An 18187-nucleotide genomic window follows, 5' to 3' on the forward strand; every position below is an offset into this window, starting at 1 on the left:
ATATGTAAATAGATGAAGTGATAGTGCGGTTACTATAGTAATATTCAGATAACGCATTGAAAACAAAAGCAGGACCGAAATTCTCCGTAATATCGTTAATACTGGTCCGATTTAGTTTTTTTTTCTTTTTTAAAACAATTTAATTATCTATGATTATTACATATATGCGTAGATCGGTCCATTACTTCATAAGTTTATTGTGGACAAAGATTCGGTCATTCCCTTTATATCCTTTTGGGGATCATGCATCATCACCTGCATAGGAATTAGCTCTGAGATTATTCCTTGTTTTATTTATTTATTTTATTGTGTGGACCTGTCGATTTGTGTGTTTTGACTTATTAACTCATTAAATTATTTTATTTTATTATCATTTCTTTAAACTTATTTATCCATTCAAGTATTTCTTTTAACCAATTTTTTATTATATTTCCCTTTAAATCTATGTATTAGTTGTGTTTTGGTAAAATTTGTTTATTTGTTTGTTTTTCTGTAAACTGATCTACTGCTGCAACTATTACTACTGGTTTGATCTAACATTGCCGTCTAATAGTGAATTTGTTTAACGGGTCACTGGTGAGGATCTGAGAGGGGGAATTCGGGAGCGTGAATTTGTCGATCAAATGCAATAAAAATTGTGAAATGGAAGGAACAAGAAAGGGAAAGAAAAAAAGGAATGAATTGAAATATTTGTATTTAGTGTATAGACTGGAATTGATTGTAAAAGGAAACTGTGGAGAAAAAAAAAACTTTCTTTTAATTATATCATGTAAATATGTGTAATGTATATATGACCGATCACGGATTGATTAGTTTGCTGTGTACTGTAGCAACCCGATTTATTTGGGCAGCATGGATAAATAAAGTATTTCTCTTTCTCTAGATGAAGTGATGAGCCGGTAACTATGGTAACATAAGTGTTAACGTACATCGTTAGTACTGGTCTAATTTAGGTGATTTTTTCTTATTATTAATGGCAGTTTTATTCCCAATCAATACATCGCCTTTGATTCCATTTGGAAAATCAAAAAAATACATTTTTATTTCTGTGTTCTTTCGTGAGGAAACGTCATCCTTAAATATTATATAATTAACAACGGAAATATAACTTGATCAATCCGAAAGTATTTTTTCTTAAAAAAAGGCACATCTCGAAAAATGGGTTAAGTACTGGTTCAATACATTTATTTATTTCTAAGAGAAACAAATATCTAATATACAGAAAATTAAAAGAATATAATAAAATTTTATGAGAATATTAGAAAAAAAAATTACATTTAAAATGTTTATATTCTTTTCCTGCAAAAATGCATTACGTCAGATCAACAGCTTTCCAAGAAAGGCAGTGGTATGTCTAACTATATATTATATAGATATTTTAAAAATATAACACTAGAAAATGTAGATGATAATTCAATTTCTTTTTTTTTCTCTAGGAGTGGAAGAAAATACAGCTCTAAAAGTTGTTGAATTATTTAAGCTCCCTCAAAAGAAAGATGAGCTAGTAAAATTAGTTTCCAACCTATACAAGTTATTTACAACGAAAGATGCCACAATGGTTGAAGTAAATCCATTAATTCAAGACCCAAATGATCACCGTAAGAGCTATGGAAACATTAAGTTTAGTGAAATATGTTTGTTTTTTTAATCGACTATATTAGAGAAAATATTAGAATACAGATCTGTATTTATTCAAATTTACTCCGATTTTAATAATTGTTGCGATTATTTCATTTCATTTTTGTATTTCGGTTGAATCTACAGACCTTGTAGATCTTTGGCCCGAACCAGCCTCCTTCACGCCCCTTTATCTTGGGCTACTGCTTTTCATACGTTGATTCTATCCATTTGGTCTCTGGTATACTAAACTGGCATTCATTGTTGCGTAGAGGCTTGCTCATGTATTGTTTCGAGCCACATGTCTCGCCCATCTAAGCCTCCTTGCCTTTCATATCATGAAATATTGACTGACCAGTCTCTGCAAGCAGTTCACTGTTTGTTCTTCTCCTCCATGTGTTAAGGCTCAGATCCTAGATCGCTCCTGCAATTGTACGAAGGCCTTTCGTTCAAAACTCTCGATTCTGCTTTCTAGGGTACCTGTTAGAACCCTGGCCTCGCAGCCGTATATATATCTCATAGGCTGTGTATACCCCTAGTTTCAGATTTCTAGAGATTTTTCGAGATTTCAGTATTCTTCACTGTTAAAGCCACCTCAAATTAACTATATCTTTTTGTTGGGTGTTCAAAAAGCTATCATCTTGAACGGTCCTGATGAAGTCCTACAAAGCGGGACGAATCGTCGGATGATAAATAGTTGTAAACCGCATTTGACCGCAACACTGACCATTTTCTTCATATTTTCATAAACTTTTTTTTTAATTTATTTTTATTATAACATGAAAATCTGTGATCAAGATTTAATTGTGATTTATTAATGTAAAAATTGTTATGCTTTTAATAAGATATACATAATATTAACATTTTTTTTAAAATTCTATATTATATACATTGCGATGGGAACGAGCACAAATCGGATTGGACTGATCGTCTAAAAGCACCTTACAGTGTTGAAGAGGGGATCGGAAGCAGATACTGCATTGCGAAGGAGTACAATAGAGGGGGTAAGCTGGCAGCAAGTGAAACCAAAAAGGCGTGCCGTATAGGGAAAGAGTACTAACCAATCACTGGCAGTCTCCCATTTCAGTTTAAACTACAATGGCGAACATTTGTATCAAACTCGACATAAACCTAGCCTCCATTAGCGTGACCTTTTTGGCTTCACTTTTGCTCTGAAGGTGAGTAGGTTTATGCCATCTCGCCTCCCCTTGCACTTACGCAATGTGTAACTCCGTGCACTTTTTGTTATATAGAATTAAATACGACTTTTATTTTTTATTCCCTATTCCCTATTGATTAATTTCAGTGTTCTGCTTGGACGCTAAATTGCGATTTGACGATAGCGCAAAATATCGCCAAAAGAAATTGTTCGAGTACAGAGATACAACTCAAGAAGATCCTAAAGAAGTCGCTGCTGGAAATTTTGAACTCAACTACGTTGCATTAGATGGTATTCACAAAGATAATAGGCTTAAAATTAGTTTAATTAAAATTAACATATCATCGATATAATGCCAAAGTGGCATATCTGAAAATAGCTGAAACCATCCAGTTTGAATTATAATGATGTATAATCTTGATATACATCAATTAAATCTTTTTTTTCCTAGTTATTTCTGACATACGGGGGGGAAGGAAAGAGTGATTTATTTATTATTTATCTAGAGGTGACCAACCTATTTTAACCATGATGAGGGGTAAAGTTGTTCATTTTCTACACATTATTTAAATAATGTGGTTGTAAATGTTTTAAACTGTATGTACATATATGACAAAATTTCACCAAAGAAATTGATATAAATGACAAATATGAGAATACATAGTACATGAGTATGGGCTAAATCTCGAAACGTTGAACAAGTACAAAATATAGAATAACAATATATTCTAATTGGAAGTTTTCTTCGCCTCAGCATTTTTAAAGAATTACATAATCCACAATAATTGTATTATTTTAACTAAGCTTCATTCATTTTTTCGTAAGTAAGAACATTGTTTTACCACACCGATCCTGGAATATACTACATACATGCTTTCCAAAAACTGCCGAGATATGTTAGCTTATCCTCTTCGACCTTCCTATTCGACAGGCTGTACTACTTAATTTTAGGCCCTTCTGTTAGTACAAGAGCCCAAGAGGAGAAAAAAAGGCAGTTATTTTACCCCGAGCTTTGATTAATTTAATGAAAACTATGTATAATTACTAGTCAAAATTGATGAGTCTGCCAAGTATAAGTAGGAGGAATAAAAAATGGCGGCTGTTTCAAGACGTCAAAAAAAATTTAATTTTTCATTTGGAGCTCAATACAACTGAAATTACCATCATCGCTAAAAAAGCTAAGAGAACATCATTTAAAGTAAGGTAGATTTTCTAAAACCTGAGCCCAAATAGAGCTATTTACGTCCAATAGTTCTCAATAGATAGTGTTACGGCGGGTAGGGGTTCAAAGGAAAGAATAGCCGAATTTTGTTATTTTTGTATTTTTAAATAAGGAAACATAATAAAAAGGAACACAAAATATGCAACTAGAAAAAAAAGGAAAGCTTAACACTATAATAAAATTAAATTAAATGAACAAAAGAGAAAAAAAGTCTTATTTCACCGATGATTGGTGGGGCCCCGGTTGTTATTGTTCTGAGAGGATATTCTCGTAGAAGTAGATCGACGAAAAGGACGTACGTCCGCCCGCCTTGTCCTCTTGGAGGATGAGTTAAAGAAGTCCGCCCGCCGTGGCTAAGATGATTTAGCTGGCGAAGATGGCCAGAATGCAACTACGAGTGCGTAGTGAGGAGAAAATAGAGAAGATATGTGTATGCAGTGAGACGTTAAAAAGTTATCTGGCTATTTTTTAGTTTAAAAAACAATAGAGAGAAGTTGTGTTGTTTTTGACGTTATAAAAATCATATGTTTCAATTGTCCATTTGTGGACCATATGTTGGCCGCAACAGAAAGCTTTTTAACATTTTAAACATTTCATAAAAAAAATTTCTGAAAGATCAAGTTAGTGAATTTAATTTGAGAAATCTATATCTCAAAAACCATTCAACGTACAGATGTTTATTAGCACTCAAATTAAAGCTAGTTTAATGGACTATAAAGTGGTACATAAAGTTTATGTTCGTAGGAGCAGTAATTTTTATGATATTTGCTAAAATATATTCATTTATAGTTGTCCGAACAAATTTTAATGTGCAAAATTTGTATTCATAAGCGAATATCATAAAAAATATTACCCCTACGAAGATACATGTCTTAAACTACTTCATAGTAAGTTACATTACTTTTACTTTGAGTGTTGGCAGATATATGAACGTCTTATATGTTTTCAAAAATCAAACATTTTGTCCAAACAACTCTAAATTAATTTATTTTGTCAAATATCATAAAAACTACTTCTCCTACAAAGATAAACGTTATGAACTATTTTATAGTAAATTTGATTGCTAGCAGATGTTATCTTATGGTTTCTGAAATTAAGTTTTTCATAAATCAAACTTATTGTTCGAACAACTATAAATCAATTTATTGTAGCAAATATCATGAAAAACTACTCCTACGAAGATAAATGTCATAAACTACTAGAACTTATACATAGTTTTCATTAAAATAATCAATTTTACTGTCTTCAGTAGGTGCCTGATCCCGTGTTACCAATCCTCATTTTTTGTTCAATTAATATTTCGCGGCGCCCCGGGGAGCCGCTGCACACACTTTGGGAATCACTGTTACCTGATTACTAGTATGTATTATTCAACAATATAAATTACTAATTAATAAGTAGTTTTATAACTTTAAAAAAATTACATAAATATGTATTTAATATATATTATATGAATAATATTTTAAAGAAATTATGTTAAAATATGTACAAAAAATTGTACTTAGAGAAAACATAGCTGTTCAATAACAAGACATTAATTAGTAATTGTAATTAAACTAGGGGAGTGAAACAAGACTAAGATGAGAAAGGACCATGGGAAGGGGGGATACAGAGAAATGGATTGAGGTGTAACCAAACAAATTCTAGGAAAATGCTACAGGAATAAGACCCTTGCTCTTTCTGAGAACTTCTCGATGTAATTCTGTGTGAAAATTTATTATTGCCACTGCTTTTAATTTGTGTTCAAAGATGAATATATAGAATTTTTACGCACTATTTATGATAAATGATAAATTTCACTTTTAAGTTTCTTGCGTTCTCTTGAATTTTACATAGTTGCTGCGAAAAATGTATTTACTATTGAACAAATAATTTAAGGAAATACGTGATTCACGACAAAATATCTAAAAATATGTAAAAAAATAACAAATATTTCAGAAAATATGTGATTTACAACAAAATATGTAAAAAATGGCCAAATATTTAAAAATATGTGAAATAAAAATGGCTTCTTTTGGCCAGAAATGTCTTGAAACATCTTTAGTTAGTAAGGAATCGAAGATATCATGGTCAGGTAAAAATATGTGAAAACATAAAAATCCTATCCCTACTGAAAACTAACTTCAGGGTTGTTATATTATATTTTCATAAATTGTTTATATTTTATTATTCGGAAGGTTTATTTTTTAATTTAATTTTTATACTTGAATAGTTCACAACTAGTATTGTGTATCTATTCACCCCAGATGCGGCGGAATCATTGGCTTATTAATTAAATATGATGTAAACATACCAAAATATGGCTATAATTTATTATTGTACCATATACAAAACGCTATCTATATATTTAATTATGATATTGCAAACCGATTTAATTTCATGACCTCAGGTAGCATCGGGTGTATGGTTAACGGAGCAGGATTAGCAATGGCCACGTGCGATATAATAAAACTTTATGGTGGCAATCCAGCTAATTTTTTAGATGTTGGGGGCGGTAGTCAGACTAACCAAATAAAAGAAGGATTCAGAATTATTCTCTCTCACGATAAGGTAAGCTTATGTTTTTCTTTAATAAAATCTACTTTTTATGAATAATAGTTTTAATAATAGATTCAAAACCTTCATTAGGAAATACTATATTGTCACTAAATACTTTTGTGTGTTCAAGATAAATGAACACAATAATGTATCTGAATTGTATTATTTAGTTTCGATTAACAATAAAGGATCTTTTAAATTAAGAGTGGTTCGAGTCGATTAATCTTCATCTTCAGAAACAAAAGGTTTTATTTGAATTATAGTACAATTCTCAACTATGTGTGGAGAACTAATTAAATATTAATTCGAGTATTCAAATTCTCATAGTATGTAAATTCTCTAAATCTTACAATGTTTATAAAAAAAACAACGTATTTTTGGCTTCATTGTCCAATTGTCGACTATCAGGTACTAAAATCCAATTTCTGACTATTTTTTTTCCTAATTGTAGATTTGTAATTTTTGCTTTTTAGAAAGACTGTCTTTCTTTATTTAATTATAGCAAATATTATTTTCACACAGAATTTAAATTGTCCTTGCTTCCTCTCTACCGAAGCGAATCTTTGAAAATTAAAAAAAAAGTTTTAAAAAACCCTGACCATCTTCTTATATAAATATATTTTTAAAAAATATTCAGAATCGAAACTTTCCTCTCGTTTTACGCTTTAAACATTCCAATTTTCCAATTCCGAGAATCAATTTTTTCTATGTTTATGTATCATCAAAGCCAAGCTCTTTTCCAAAGAGGAAAATTGTGGATTAGTGTAAAACTAATAATAGTTTAAGTTATAACCCGGGTTCGGAGACCTCAGCCCCCAGGGGACACTCAGCATCTTTAATGTGGGTTACCTTAATTGGTGAAAAACCTGATGATTGATCATGATTTTGGCCTAATTATCATCATCTCCCTGTATAACCGTTATTAAAAAAAAAGTACTCCCTTATTGAGTACTACAGCCCTGACCCTTCATGGGTTGTAGCTGTACACATTTTGAGTTATAACCAACAACAATAGAGGATTGTGTATAAGTGAGAACACACCCACTCGCTATTAGTAGTATTCCTTTTCTAACTACACGATTACATAACCTACTTTCCAGTACTACTGGACTTGCCCGCACTTTCATCTTGGAAACGCACTAGGCCTAAACAGACTAAGTACCATAGCCGAATTATACCTTGGAAGAGTTTTATCCAAGAGAAACACCTATAGAGGGCAGAACAAGCTATCCAAACAAAAATCCCTCAACCTATTTGTTCTTATACATCAATCATATATTCCTACTTTATTCTCTTATGGGTCCCTACGTTTCCTAATAACGTTTACCTGACAGTTGAAGGAGTAGGTAATGTTTCGTTTGAGATCGATAAGTTCAACACATATCAATAATTGTTATAACTTAAACGAAATGATAACAAATTATTGAAAACATGAAGAGAGAGCTGATAGGCTAGTGTACTTTCTCCATTGATAAATCTGACATAACTGATACCAAGAGGAATCCGACTAGACTACATTGATAACATTACACTAAATGACGATACTAAAGGCTACAATGAATTTCAGTTTTCTGGAAATGAAAAGATGTCTTAGAGTCAAGGGAATACAAGAATGCAATTTTAAAAAATATCAATAAAACTCAGCAATGTATCAAAAAGAAACATAAAAAAAAAAAAATCAACATGAAATTAATAAAATTTTATTGTAGTAACAATCAATGGTTAAAATGTATTATAAACATAATAAACTAAGCTAAATGAAACAACAAAACGACATTTTCCTTGCAGATGAAAATAGTTTATTGCGAAAGGAATACAAATATTTGTCATACGAACACTGACCTTCCATGGATTTCCTTTCCTGTCGAAGGCTTTCTCGATATCAATGGTCCTAGAATCCTCATTGTATCAATAATAATATCAGTATTGTTCCTCTAAACATAAAACATTCTTCAGTTATACCCTCTAGTTGATTGTTTTACTGGTTACAGCTTAATATTTCATGGAATCAATTGGTGGGTTTCATTAGGGGTATTCGTAATATTGTGTTAAATGTTTTGCAAAATGTTAAATTAGTATAGGATTGTGACCAGCCTAATTTAAAGTCCATGTTATATCCATGGCCGTAGCCAGCGAGGGGCAGCTGCCTCCCTAAAATGTCAGCTTGAACGATAACGGCTTGTTTTGATCTTCAGGGGCCTCTACATGTTGCCCAAGCCATGGCGAACTCAGCGGATAGGTGGCTTGTACGAGTTGGCCTAAGCTCGTTGCCGATCCGTCGAGGGTCGGTTTTTTGGTTACAGATCAAAGGGGTTCGTGAGAGCGCTCGTGTAGCATCTCCACCATATATTTATATATGGTTATATTATATATTATATTATATATTTAATTTCCTTTAATTTTCTTTTTTTTTGTAATAAAAATAATATAATCCCGGTGCAATGGCTGAAACCACTTGTACGTCCGCCATGCTTGCCTCTCTGAATAACTCTGACATGTGGATGGCCCGCTCTTTGTTTACCGAACATTTGTACAAGCCTCCGATTCGTGGTGAGCGCCCAACATGTGGATCCACCTTAAAGACGGTTCGTCGTTGGTTATACATATTTTTAATGCAGAGGAGCTCCAATCGGATTTTCTGGGCAACTTGTTTGTAACCTTGTAATCTACTAGATAATAAAATCTTCCACAGCTTCTTTACATTATCTTTCCTCCACCTCACTGGTTCCTTGTTTCCTCTTTTAGTTTTTTCCAATACTTTATTATTATTTTTATCCGTTACTTCATTAGATTTTAATAAATAATAAAACGTCAAAAACAAAAACAAGAACTGCGAGAAATGATCACAGACAAACCTGCTGTGAAGCTCAGCTCGCCTGTTGCGTGACGTGATTCTCCATTCAGCAGACACGTTAACAGACTCTCAGCCATCTTAAATGTTATATCGTTTTATCATGCTAAAAGAAGTAAATGTTTCTCCATTTAACACACTTTAACATGTTAAACCAAAAATAATGAATTCCCCTCTTAAATATGTTTTAAATTCATTAAGTTTTATTATGGAGGATGGAACCTTCATTTATAAAGATTAACACACGATTCAAAATGGATGGACTTAACCTGCATTCTCTTACTCATCTGTATGATGGCAGCAACTTCGTGTGATAATATGATGAACATATTATTATTATTATATAATAAATTAATGTAACACCTTTATACAGTTCAATTAATTATTAAAAATATCGAAAACAAATAAGATATTATTTAAATATTTCTTTACAGGTTAAAGGAGTACTAGTTAATATATTTGGTGGTATTATGAGGTGTGATATTATTGCCAATGGTATTGTTTTGGCACTGAAGGAGGTAAAACTGAACGTTCCTGTGGTTATACGATTGCAGGTACAGAATTAAAATTTTGTGAATTAATATTGTTCAAGTTAGGTCAGACACCCATTAGTTAGAATTTATTGGCCCCACAGTTGCCATAGAGTATCAATCATATCCAGTAGACTGGAAGATGTATCATTAACATTTAGAAACCAAATTCAGAATTGACATCAGAATGAACACCATTGTGTCAGTCGCCTCCTTCGTCAGTTGGTTAACCAATAGTTCAATTCCAAAATTCACCATCCTTTTGTGTACGATGCTTACACCACCTGACCATTAACTCCAGATCATTAAATCAAGAAACGCACCAACAAAAAAAAAAAAAAAAAAAAAAAAAAGTACCGTAATTCTGATTCGCTGACGACAAGTTAAGAACCTTTTGAAGTTGGAAGACCACTTTATAGCAAGATAAACTTCATATGTCATGAGGATTATTGAGTATTTTAGAGACTTATCCAAACGATAGCGAAAGAGAAAAGTAAGCCACAACATCTGGATTGGCTCAAGACGGCTTACTCATATTCAGGATTGCTATATAATGGGCATTGCTGCACGTATTGGTGTTATAAAGCTGTTACTTGAGAACTTCTAGTTCACTTCCCCGAAGAAACTAAAAACTTCGAAGATCGAAGAGTAACAGGGCATCAGGAATTGATGGTATAGAAACAAATTGTTAAAACAACTGCCCAAGGAAGGATTTGACTTAAGTGATCGACTCAATTCTTGTCTCGTACTTCGCTACTTTTCATCTGCGTAGAAGCATGCTCTTCAAGACAAAATAATATTTACTATAAATATTCCAAATAAAATGATTAAAATATTCAAAGAAAAATTACATTTTATGAGCTTTGATGTAGGCTTTCAGTGTTCTGATTCAGATAAATTTACCGTTAAACCTCTGAAACAGTCTTATCTAATCACACTTTATTTCATTACCTGTTGAATAATATATTTAAACGATTGAGCAATCAATTGTATTGAAAAATACATTTTTCTTTGTTTTAGGGTACACATGTTAAACAAGGTAAAGAAATTATAGAAAGTAGTAAGATGCCAGTAACTTCTATTGATGATTTGGATGCAGCTGCACAAGCTGTCGTGAAAGCAGTGAAATAAACATAAACATGGCTGTCGAAGTTGAAAATGTTCACATTAATTCGAAATAAATACTTCACATGTATAAATAAAACATTTATTTATTTATATAATAATACATCACCAACTAAAATTTAGAGTAAAACTTTAAATTTAGTGTTTGAGAGGCCGAATGCTAACGCTTTAGTGACCACCAGTGTGTTGATACAAATACATTTAGTTATAGTTCGTTGTCCCAGTGTAAGCGCTTTAACATATCTTGGTTCATCGAATTTTATCCATATATATTTTTAAGGTGGTCGGAGCTGAAAAGAGAATGGAAATTACTGTTATCGAAGAATAAAACCAAGGATTTGTGATGAGGACAGGAAACTGTATTAATGGCGTCGTTTACTTTCCATCACGTTGAATAGTTTAGATTTTTTCGAGAAAACCATGACATGACCTATCAGAAGCGTCTTCTGGATCTGGAAATACAGAAGCCACTATAGGGTCCTTTTTGCCTACAACCCACCATGAAATAAGCTCCTACTTGAGTGTCTGGAGTCTATCTGGAACAATTAATGCTTGCTGCTTAGAGATATGAAGATCCATTCTTCCTGTCAAAGCCAACACTTCTTGCCTATAATAGAGACAGCACTTTCCACCCAGACCTTGTTATATCCCACTCGTTTCTGGTCACGCTTACCCACGCAGAGATAGCATCAAATTGTTTTGGGCACCACGTTACCCTTACTAATGTCAGCAGGAGACCCACCTAGAAAGTTTCCTATGTACACCATAGTAGAAACTTAAAAAGGCTAACTGGGCCAAGTACGTATATCTGACATAGACATTACCTTGGATCTGATGAATAGGATTGAGGATGGTTACCAACATTATCAGAGTACCAATTTACAAAACGAACTCCAGCTGTGAGCAATTAAAATTTTCTACTTATACTGTTATTATTACTGCTTTAATTTGATTACGAATAACGGTCTAAACTTCGAATCCATTACAAAAGGCTGACACTACATGACTATGATAAGGCATATCTGGACATACGGAGTTGAGCTTTGGGCTCCACTAAATCATCGAATTCCTCTCGAATCTAATCGTTACAGTCCAAAATACTTCGTAAAATCCTTAAGGCTCCTTAATTTGTCCCAAATCAAGCCATCCATCAGGACCTCGGATGTTCCATATGTTGCCGATAGGGCCAGAACCAGACACCAATCCTTCCATGATATACTCCTGGCTTCTCCTTCACTACTTAATAATCCTCCTAGGCGTCTGAAAAGAAGATGGCCTCGAGGTCTTCTCCTCTAGAAATGTCATTTTATCACTGACAGCAAATTTGCTTGCTCTATATATTTTTATTCAGTTGTAAATAACAATAAATAAATTATTAAAAAAAAAATTGATTACAGCTTTTCATTTCACTCGCTACGATAAAGTTGCTGCTCAAGTTCAAGAAGGAATAAACAAACTGTCCCTCTCTCCCCCCCAACCGATCTTTTTCAGTGGAGGACGACACTAGACTAATCTAGCATTCTGTGTGAGTGAGTATGAAGTTTCTGCCGGTGGATCTTGTTTTGTACACTATTACTCTTTTATTTTGTCAAAACATTTGGTGTGATACAGAAGTTTTGGATTGAAAAACAACTTAGCGTTGTAGAAAAGTGAATGTTGCAATAGAGAGATAAATAGAATAGTACGATTAATAATGTTATTAGCAATTTATATACTATCAATTATTATTGTATTAAGTAAGCAGAAAATTGAGCAATAATTAACTAAATTCATAAGGGGGAAATTAGGTAGGTTTGACCCCCAGATTATCTCGATTACTCTTATTGGAAAAAATATAATTAGAGAAACCTTATAATATATTATTAAAAATAAATGATATTTTTGTTATTTATTAATGCTCTTTTAATATTACTTGATACAGTTATAGTTTTACTACAATTTTTTCTGTGAAAGTTAGATTCTCAATCAGTTGCGGGCAACACTGACAAGTTGAGTATTAATTTTCAGTGTGGCCTTCTAAAATTTTCAACGATTTAGTTAAGATTGTTTGACAGTCTGAATCTTGGATTTACTGGTCCCATCCCACTATTGTATCTAGTTTCAGCTTCCATTTGAAAAATAAAAGTATTAGTTATTGTGTATTTGTGTTATTTTTCTAATATATCTTTACGGTTGATTTAGTTAAATCTTAAAAAATATGGCAAATATTCTAAATAGGGCTTTATTCTATGTTACCAATTCTGTTCCTAAAACTACATCACTTAAGGTATTTATAAGTGACCTCATCAATTATAATAAAACTGGAAAAAGTTATACTTGTCATTCTCCTGTCATATTACTTTTCAGATATTTGCCAATAGCCCTGCTTTACAGCAAACTTATGAACAGAGGAGAAATTTGAATGTTCATGAATACATAAGTTACACTCTTCTTAATGATGCTGGGATACCTGTACCGAAATTTGGTGTTGCAAAAAGTGCTCAGGAAGCTTCTGAAATAGCACAGAAGTTAGGAATCAAAGATATAGTCCTAAAAGCTCAAGTTCTTGCTGGAGGTCGAGGAAAGGGGCATTTCAAAGGGGGACTGAAAGGTGGAGTGAAAATGGTTTTCACGTAAGTAACCTAAATGGATTTTTATTTTTTTTTTTGTTGAGATGTGTCTTCTACTACGAGTAACTAATTCTTACTGAAAATAAGAATTGTTCAGTGATAGTGATGAAAATTAACTATGTGTCGATACAATTTTACTTTATTTTCAATGATATAATTCAACCGATTGACCAAAAGGCCATCATTGATAATATTTATTTATGACTTGATCTACTTTTCCTTTTTGGTGTTGAGATATGAAATCATTAGATCGTCGCTTAAGCAGTGATACCACAGCCCGTACAATCATCAATATGATTTTAATACTTAAAAATCATAAGAAATCAATGACATTCTAGAGACAACTCGTCTCAAACATTCATTCCGTAAAGTAACTACTGAGACTTCTGACTTTGAGTAGTCTTAGCTATTCTTTCTAAAATGAAGCCTTAATATTTTTTTTTTTTAAATGGTATATATACATTTTTTTTTTGCAGAGTTTCTTGGAATATAGCTTAAATGACGACATTTCACTTATCTTCTTTTCTGTTATGATCTGTTTTGTCCTGGAACATTAATAGAGTTTATTATTTTTTTTTTTATTACATATATTTTTTAATATTCACATCGAATTTATAGTAGGTTATAACATGCAGTCATTAATTGAAATAAGTTATGTTTAATGTTAGTGACAATTTCTTTTAAAAAAATAAATTTCTGTACAAACTCTTATACAGTTGTGTTTGTAATTGGATAGAGGCTCTCATGTGGAGTGACTTGTTTATACTTTGATATATGTCAATCACCTCGTGTTCTGGATTCTAATTTATTTTTGGTTTTTATTTAATTGTAATCCATTGTGTCCTCTGCTGTAAAAATGATGATGGTGATATCTTACTACTTTTAGTTTTCATTTTGCCTTAATCTAAATAATTTTACTTCATGGGTTTTGTTTATTATTTGCTCGATTTTACATTTTTTTAATGTTCTTGCGTTGACTTTGACTATATCTCCCAGAGGTTGTTTTTGTACTTTAGGAATAGGGTAGACCAAATTCATAAAAAATAACGGTAGTTTTTGTGCTAAGTAGTATATTATCATTAAGTAGATGCTAACAATTTGCATCTGAAAGCTACCTCTATTTTTAATCTTTCTATCAGAGTTAGCCATATCATGTAAATTCAAGATGTTTGGAAAACCAATCAAACCAAGAGCATCATATAAGTTTTGTCGAACTTGTAATAGAAATTGGTTAAGATAATATGGATCAAGAAATGCTGTTCTCAGCTCCCTGAAATCTCTTTTAAATTAATATTATTGTTTGAGATGTGGACATTTAAACTGTGATTTGCAGTTTGATGATTAATTCGAGTAAATCATAATCATAAATTAGTTTTGCATTTTTAATTTTCTCGAAATATTTTTTCCCCTATTTTCATTTTTTTCTACTCTTACTCTTTCTACTATTTCTTTGTATAATCAAACCTGAATATTTTACTAATAAAGAGTTACTCCCATTTGTAGGGAAATTTCAGCATGATAGTTGTCAATATACAGATTATAAAGAAGTTAAATTAGAATCTTGTTAATTCTGTTAATGATGATGTATGTTTACAGTCCTGAGGAAGCTGCAAATACTGCTGGTAAAATGATAGGTGACTATTTGATAACTAAGCAAACTGGGGAAAAAGGTCGTATCTGTAACTCAGTTATGGTTACTGAAAGGAAATTTCCCCGCAAAGAATACTATTTTGCCATAATGATGGAAAGAGCATTTAGTGTAAGTAATTAAATTAGTATTTTTATGAACTATAAATTGATAATATTGGAAGATAAGTAGTTAACTCTGTCTAATTAATTGTAGGAACATTTGGGTGGCATTCAATAAAGGTAGGAAATACCATATTTCGATAAATAGCATAAATGATATAGAATGTTTATATAATATAAACATATATAAATAACTAGTTTTTTACTGGTTTATACCTTTATTGACTGCTGCCCGGACTATCTTCCTACAATCTGTAAATCGATAAATTCATCTCATAATATTAATCATAAAATTCCTGAAATTTTAGTATTTCTTAGAAAAAAAATTATATTGATCTACCACAAATACTAATTTAAAACCTACTTTTTTGTGTTTTATTTAGAGTGATATTAAAAAGTCATTTACAATTGTAAACTGACAATGTATTAAGGCATTATTTTAATTGAGTTTTCCTAAGAATTAATAAAATAATTCTTATCAATTGATAATGATGTAAAGAGAAGCATTCATATTGACCATAATCATTAAATAAAAAAAATTTAATGTTCTTAATATTATCAATAAATCTTTAGCACTTATTTTAGCCCTTAAGCGCCTGTTTAATTAATCCTTCTTTATCAATGATCTTTTGATATTTAAATAGATTTAGAATTTTAATTACTTTGGAAAATAAATCAAACATTTTTGGGGCAATAGTTTTTTGGATGTAATTGTCATTTTTGTTTGTTCTTAGGGTCCTGTTGTTATCGCTTCTTCCCAGGGTGGTGTTAACATTGAAGAAGTTGCTGCAGAAAATCCAGATGCTATACTTTACATTCCCATTGACATTACAACAGGTATTTCTCTATTTTAGTCAGCAGGTTTTGATTATTAGCAATTAGTAGTCTGCTGATTTAAGTTTAATCTAAAATTTGCATCTTTTTCATAAAGCTAGATCATTTATTTTATTTATATTGTTTAGTTGACTGCACGATGGTAACCATTCTTTCATACAAAAAATTCTATTTAGACAAACTTTGAGTTTTACCCCCACTCGGATAGATAAAGGATTAGGGACATCATTTCAGGTGTGAATAGTGTTAGGTTAGATAAAAATCTAAAAGAACTACTTATTGTAGTGCTAGGAAATTTTATTCAGAATAAATCTTTAAATAACCTAAGTAAATTATTTTATCAATTATTTTTTTTTTAATTTGTAATTTTGACAAGAATTCCAATTTAGATAGCTTAGAGTAAATTCTATGACGGCAACTGTCATTTAGTTTATACCAAAGTGGATGCCTCAAGCATATGCCAGTGGTGAAATAATTATTTTGCGTTTTTGTGATATAATTTATTTTTTTTTAAAAATAGCACTTATCAGAGAATTATTTCAGATATAACTGTTTAAAAGTACATTCTTTATTTAAATGTTTGATTTTTTAATGAATAATCATTTCAAGAAATAAATATAGATAGTTATTTGATTGAGTTTATTTATCGTGAAATGTCTGGGAAAGAAGCTACTAGGTATTGTTTGAGTATACACTGTTCCTCAATCCTGTATTAGGTGCTACCAAAGGTCTTATCTAGTTCAGGAATCGTCATTGGAACGAACCTCACGATTATTAAATAAATAATCTAGATTGAAAGATTGCTAAATGATTTATAACTTACTTTTGATAGTCCAATATTAATAATGTTAATATTTGGGATATGTGTTGCATATTTATAATATATATTATTTTTTCCAGGTCTTTCTAAACAACAAGCTGAAGACATTGCAGTCAAGGTAGGACTTACCGACAAAAAAGAACAGACAGCTCAGATGTTATTAAATATGTATGACCTCTTTGTTAAGAAAGACGCTCTTCTTATTGAAATAAATCCTTATGCAGAAGACTCAAATGGAGATTGTATGTGATCACAATCTGTCTAAAATGTATTAATAATGAATATTTTTCCCAAAGGGAACATATTTATTTAGAAGTGTAATCTATTTGTTTGAATTTTTTTTAGATTTCAGTCTTGATGCTAAATTTCGATTTGATGATAACGCAGAGTTCAGACAAAAAGACCTGTTCGAATTACGGGATTGGACACAAGAAGATTCTAAAGAGGTTGAAGCTGCAAAACATAATTTAAACTATATTGCACTTGATGGTGAGATTTTATATCAATATATTACTCTTTACTTTTCATAACATTGCTAATAAATTCAGTATATAACTTATGAATTTTTACTGGAGAAAAAAAAACATTTATTTATTTAGATAGACTTGGAATGAAATTCATTAATGTGTTAATTTGGAATAAATAATGGGAACAATTTTCATATGTTTTGGGAAAAATATAACATATTTTTATTTATATTTAATTGTAATATATATTTTGTTAAATATATAACATAAAAGAGAGGTCTTGTTATTTGGTAGGTTACTGTGTTTTTTCATGGTACAAATCTAAATTTAAGTTGTCTGGATTTCCAAATAAAATGTTAGTGATTTAGTTTGATCATATCTGTAAATATTTTTTACTGTTAAAATACTGGATATTTCAAGTTTTTACATAATTGTCCAATGTTATTCAGGCGATATTGGTTGTCTTGTAAATGGTGCTGGTTTAGCTATGGCTACAATGGATATCATCAAACTTCACGGAGGAGAACCAGCCAATTTCTTGGATGTTGGTGGAGGTGCTACTGCCAATCAAGTCAAAGAGGCTTTTAAGATTATAACTGCTGATCCTAAAGTGAGTTACTTATTCATTTGATTAACTTTTTAAAGTATATTCTGTAGGTTTATATA

General features: G+C 31.3%; 2 protein-coding genes across 4 annotated transcripts in view; both read left to right on the plus strand.

Moving 5' to 3' along the window:
- Nucleotides 1-11115, plus strand: part of LOC106685947 (succinate--CoA ligase [ADP-forming] subunit beta, mitochondrial) — a 37894-nt gene extending 26779 nt beyond the window's left edge. Inside the window, exons 5-9 of one of the 3 annotated variants that reach the window (XM_014428971.2) lie at nucleotides 1437-1598; nucleotides 2924-3067; nucleotides 6388-6548; nucleotides 9822-9941; nucleotides 10938-11113. In XM_014428971.2, coding sequence (XP_014284457.1) covers nucleotides 1437-1598; nucleotides 2924-3067; nucleotides 6388-6548; nucleotides 9822-9941; nucleotides 10938-11048 — 698 coding nt within the window. In that variant the 3' untranslated portion in view covers nucleotides 11049-11113. Of the gene's footprint in view, nucleotides 1-1436; nucleotides 1599-2923; nucleotides 3068-6387; nucleotides 6549-9821; nucleotides 9942-10937 lie in introns of all 3 variants that reach the window. The other 2 variants (XM_014428972.2, XM_014428973.2) reach the window with 2 other exon arrangements.
- A 1976-nt stretch (nucleotides 11116-13091) lies between these two features.
- Nucleotides 13092-18187, plus strand: part of LOC106685965 (succinate--CoA ligase [ADP-forming] subunit beta, mitochondrial) — a 9016-nt gene continuing 3920 nt past the window's right edge. The window contains exons 1-7 of the mRNA XM_014429000.3: nucleotides 13092-13308; nucleotides 13389-13654; nucleotides 15248-15410; nucleotides 16135-16237; nucleotides 17135-17296; nucleotides 17400-17543; nucleotides 17971-18131. Coding sequence (XP_014284486.1) covers nucleotides 13240-13308; nucleotides 13389-13654; nucleotides 15248-15410; nucleotides 16135-16237; nucleotides 17135-17296; nucleotides 17400-17543; nucleotides 17971-18131 — 1068 coding nt within the window. The 5' untranslated portion in view covers nucleotides 13092-13239. The remainder of the gene's footprint in view (nucleotides 13309-13388; nucleotides 13655-15247; nucleotides 15411-16134; nucleotides 16238-17134; nucleotides 17297-17399; nucleotides 17544-17970; nucleotides 18132-18187) is intronic.

Source organism: Halyomorpha halys, unplaced genomic scaffold (genome assembly GCF_000696795.3).
Source record: "Halyomorpha halys isolate HHAL.00 unplaced genomic scaffold, Hhal_1.1 Scaffold760.1, whole genome shotgun sequence".
NCBI classification, from domain to species: domain Eukaryota; kingdom Metazoa; phylum Arthropoda; class Insecta; order Hemiptera; family Pentatomidae; genus Halyomorpha; species Halyomorpha halys.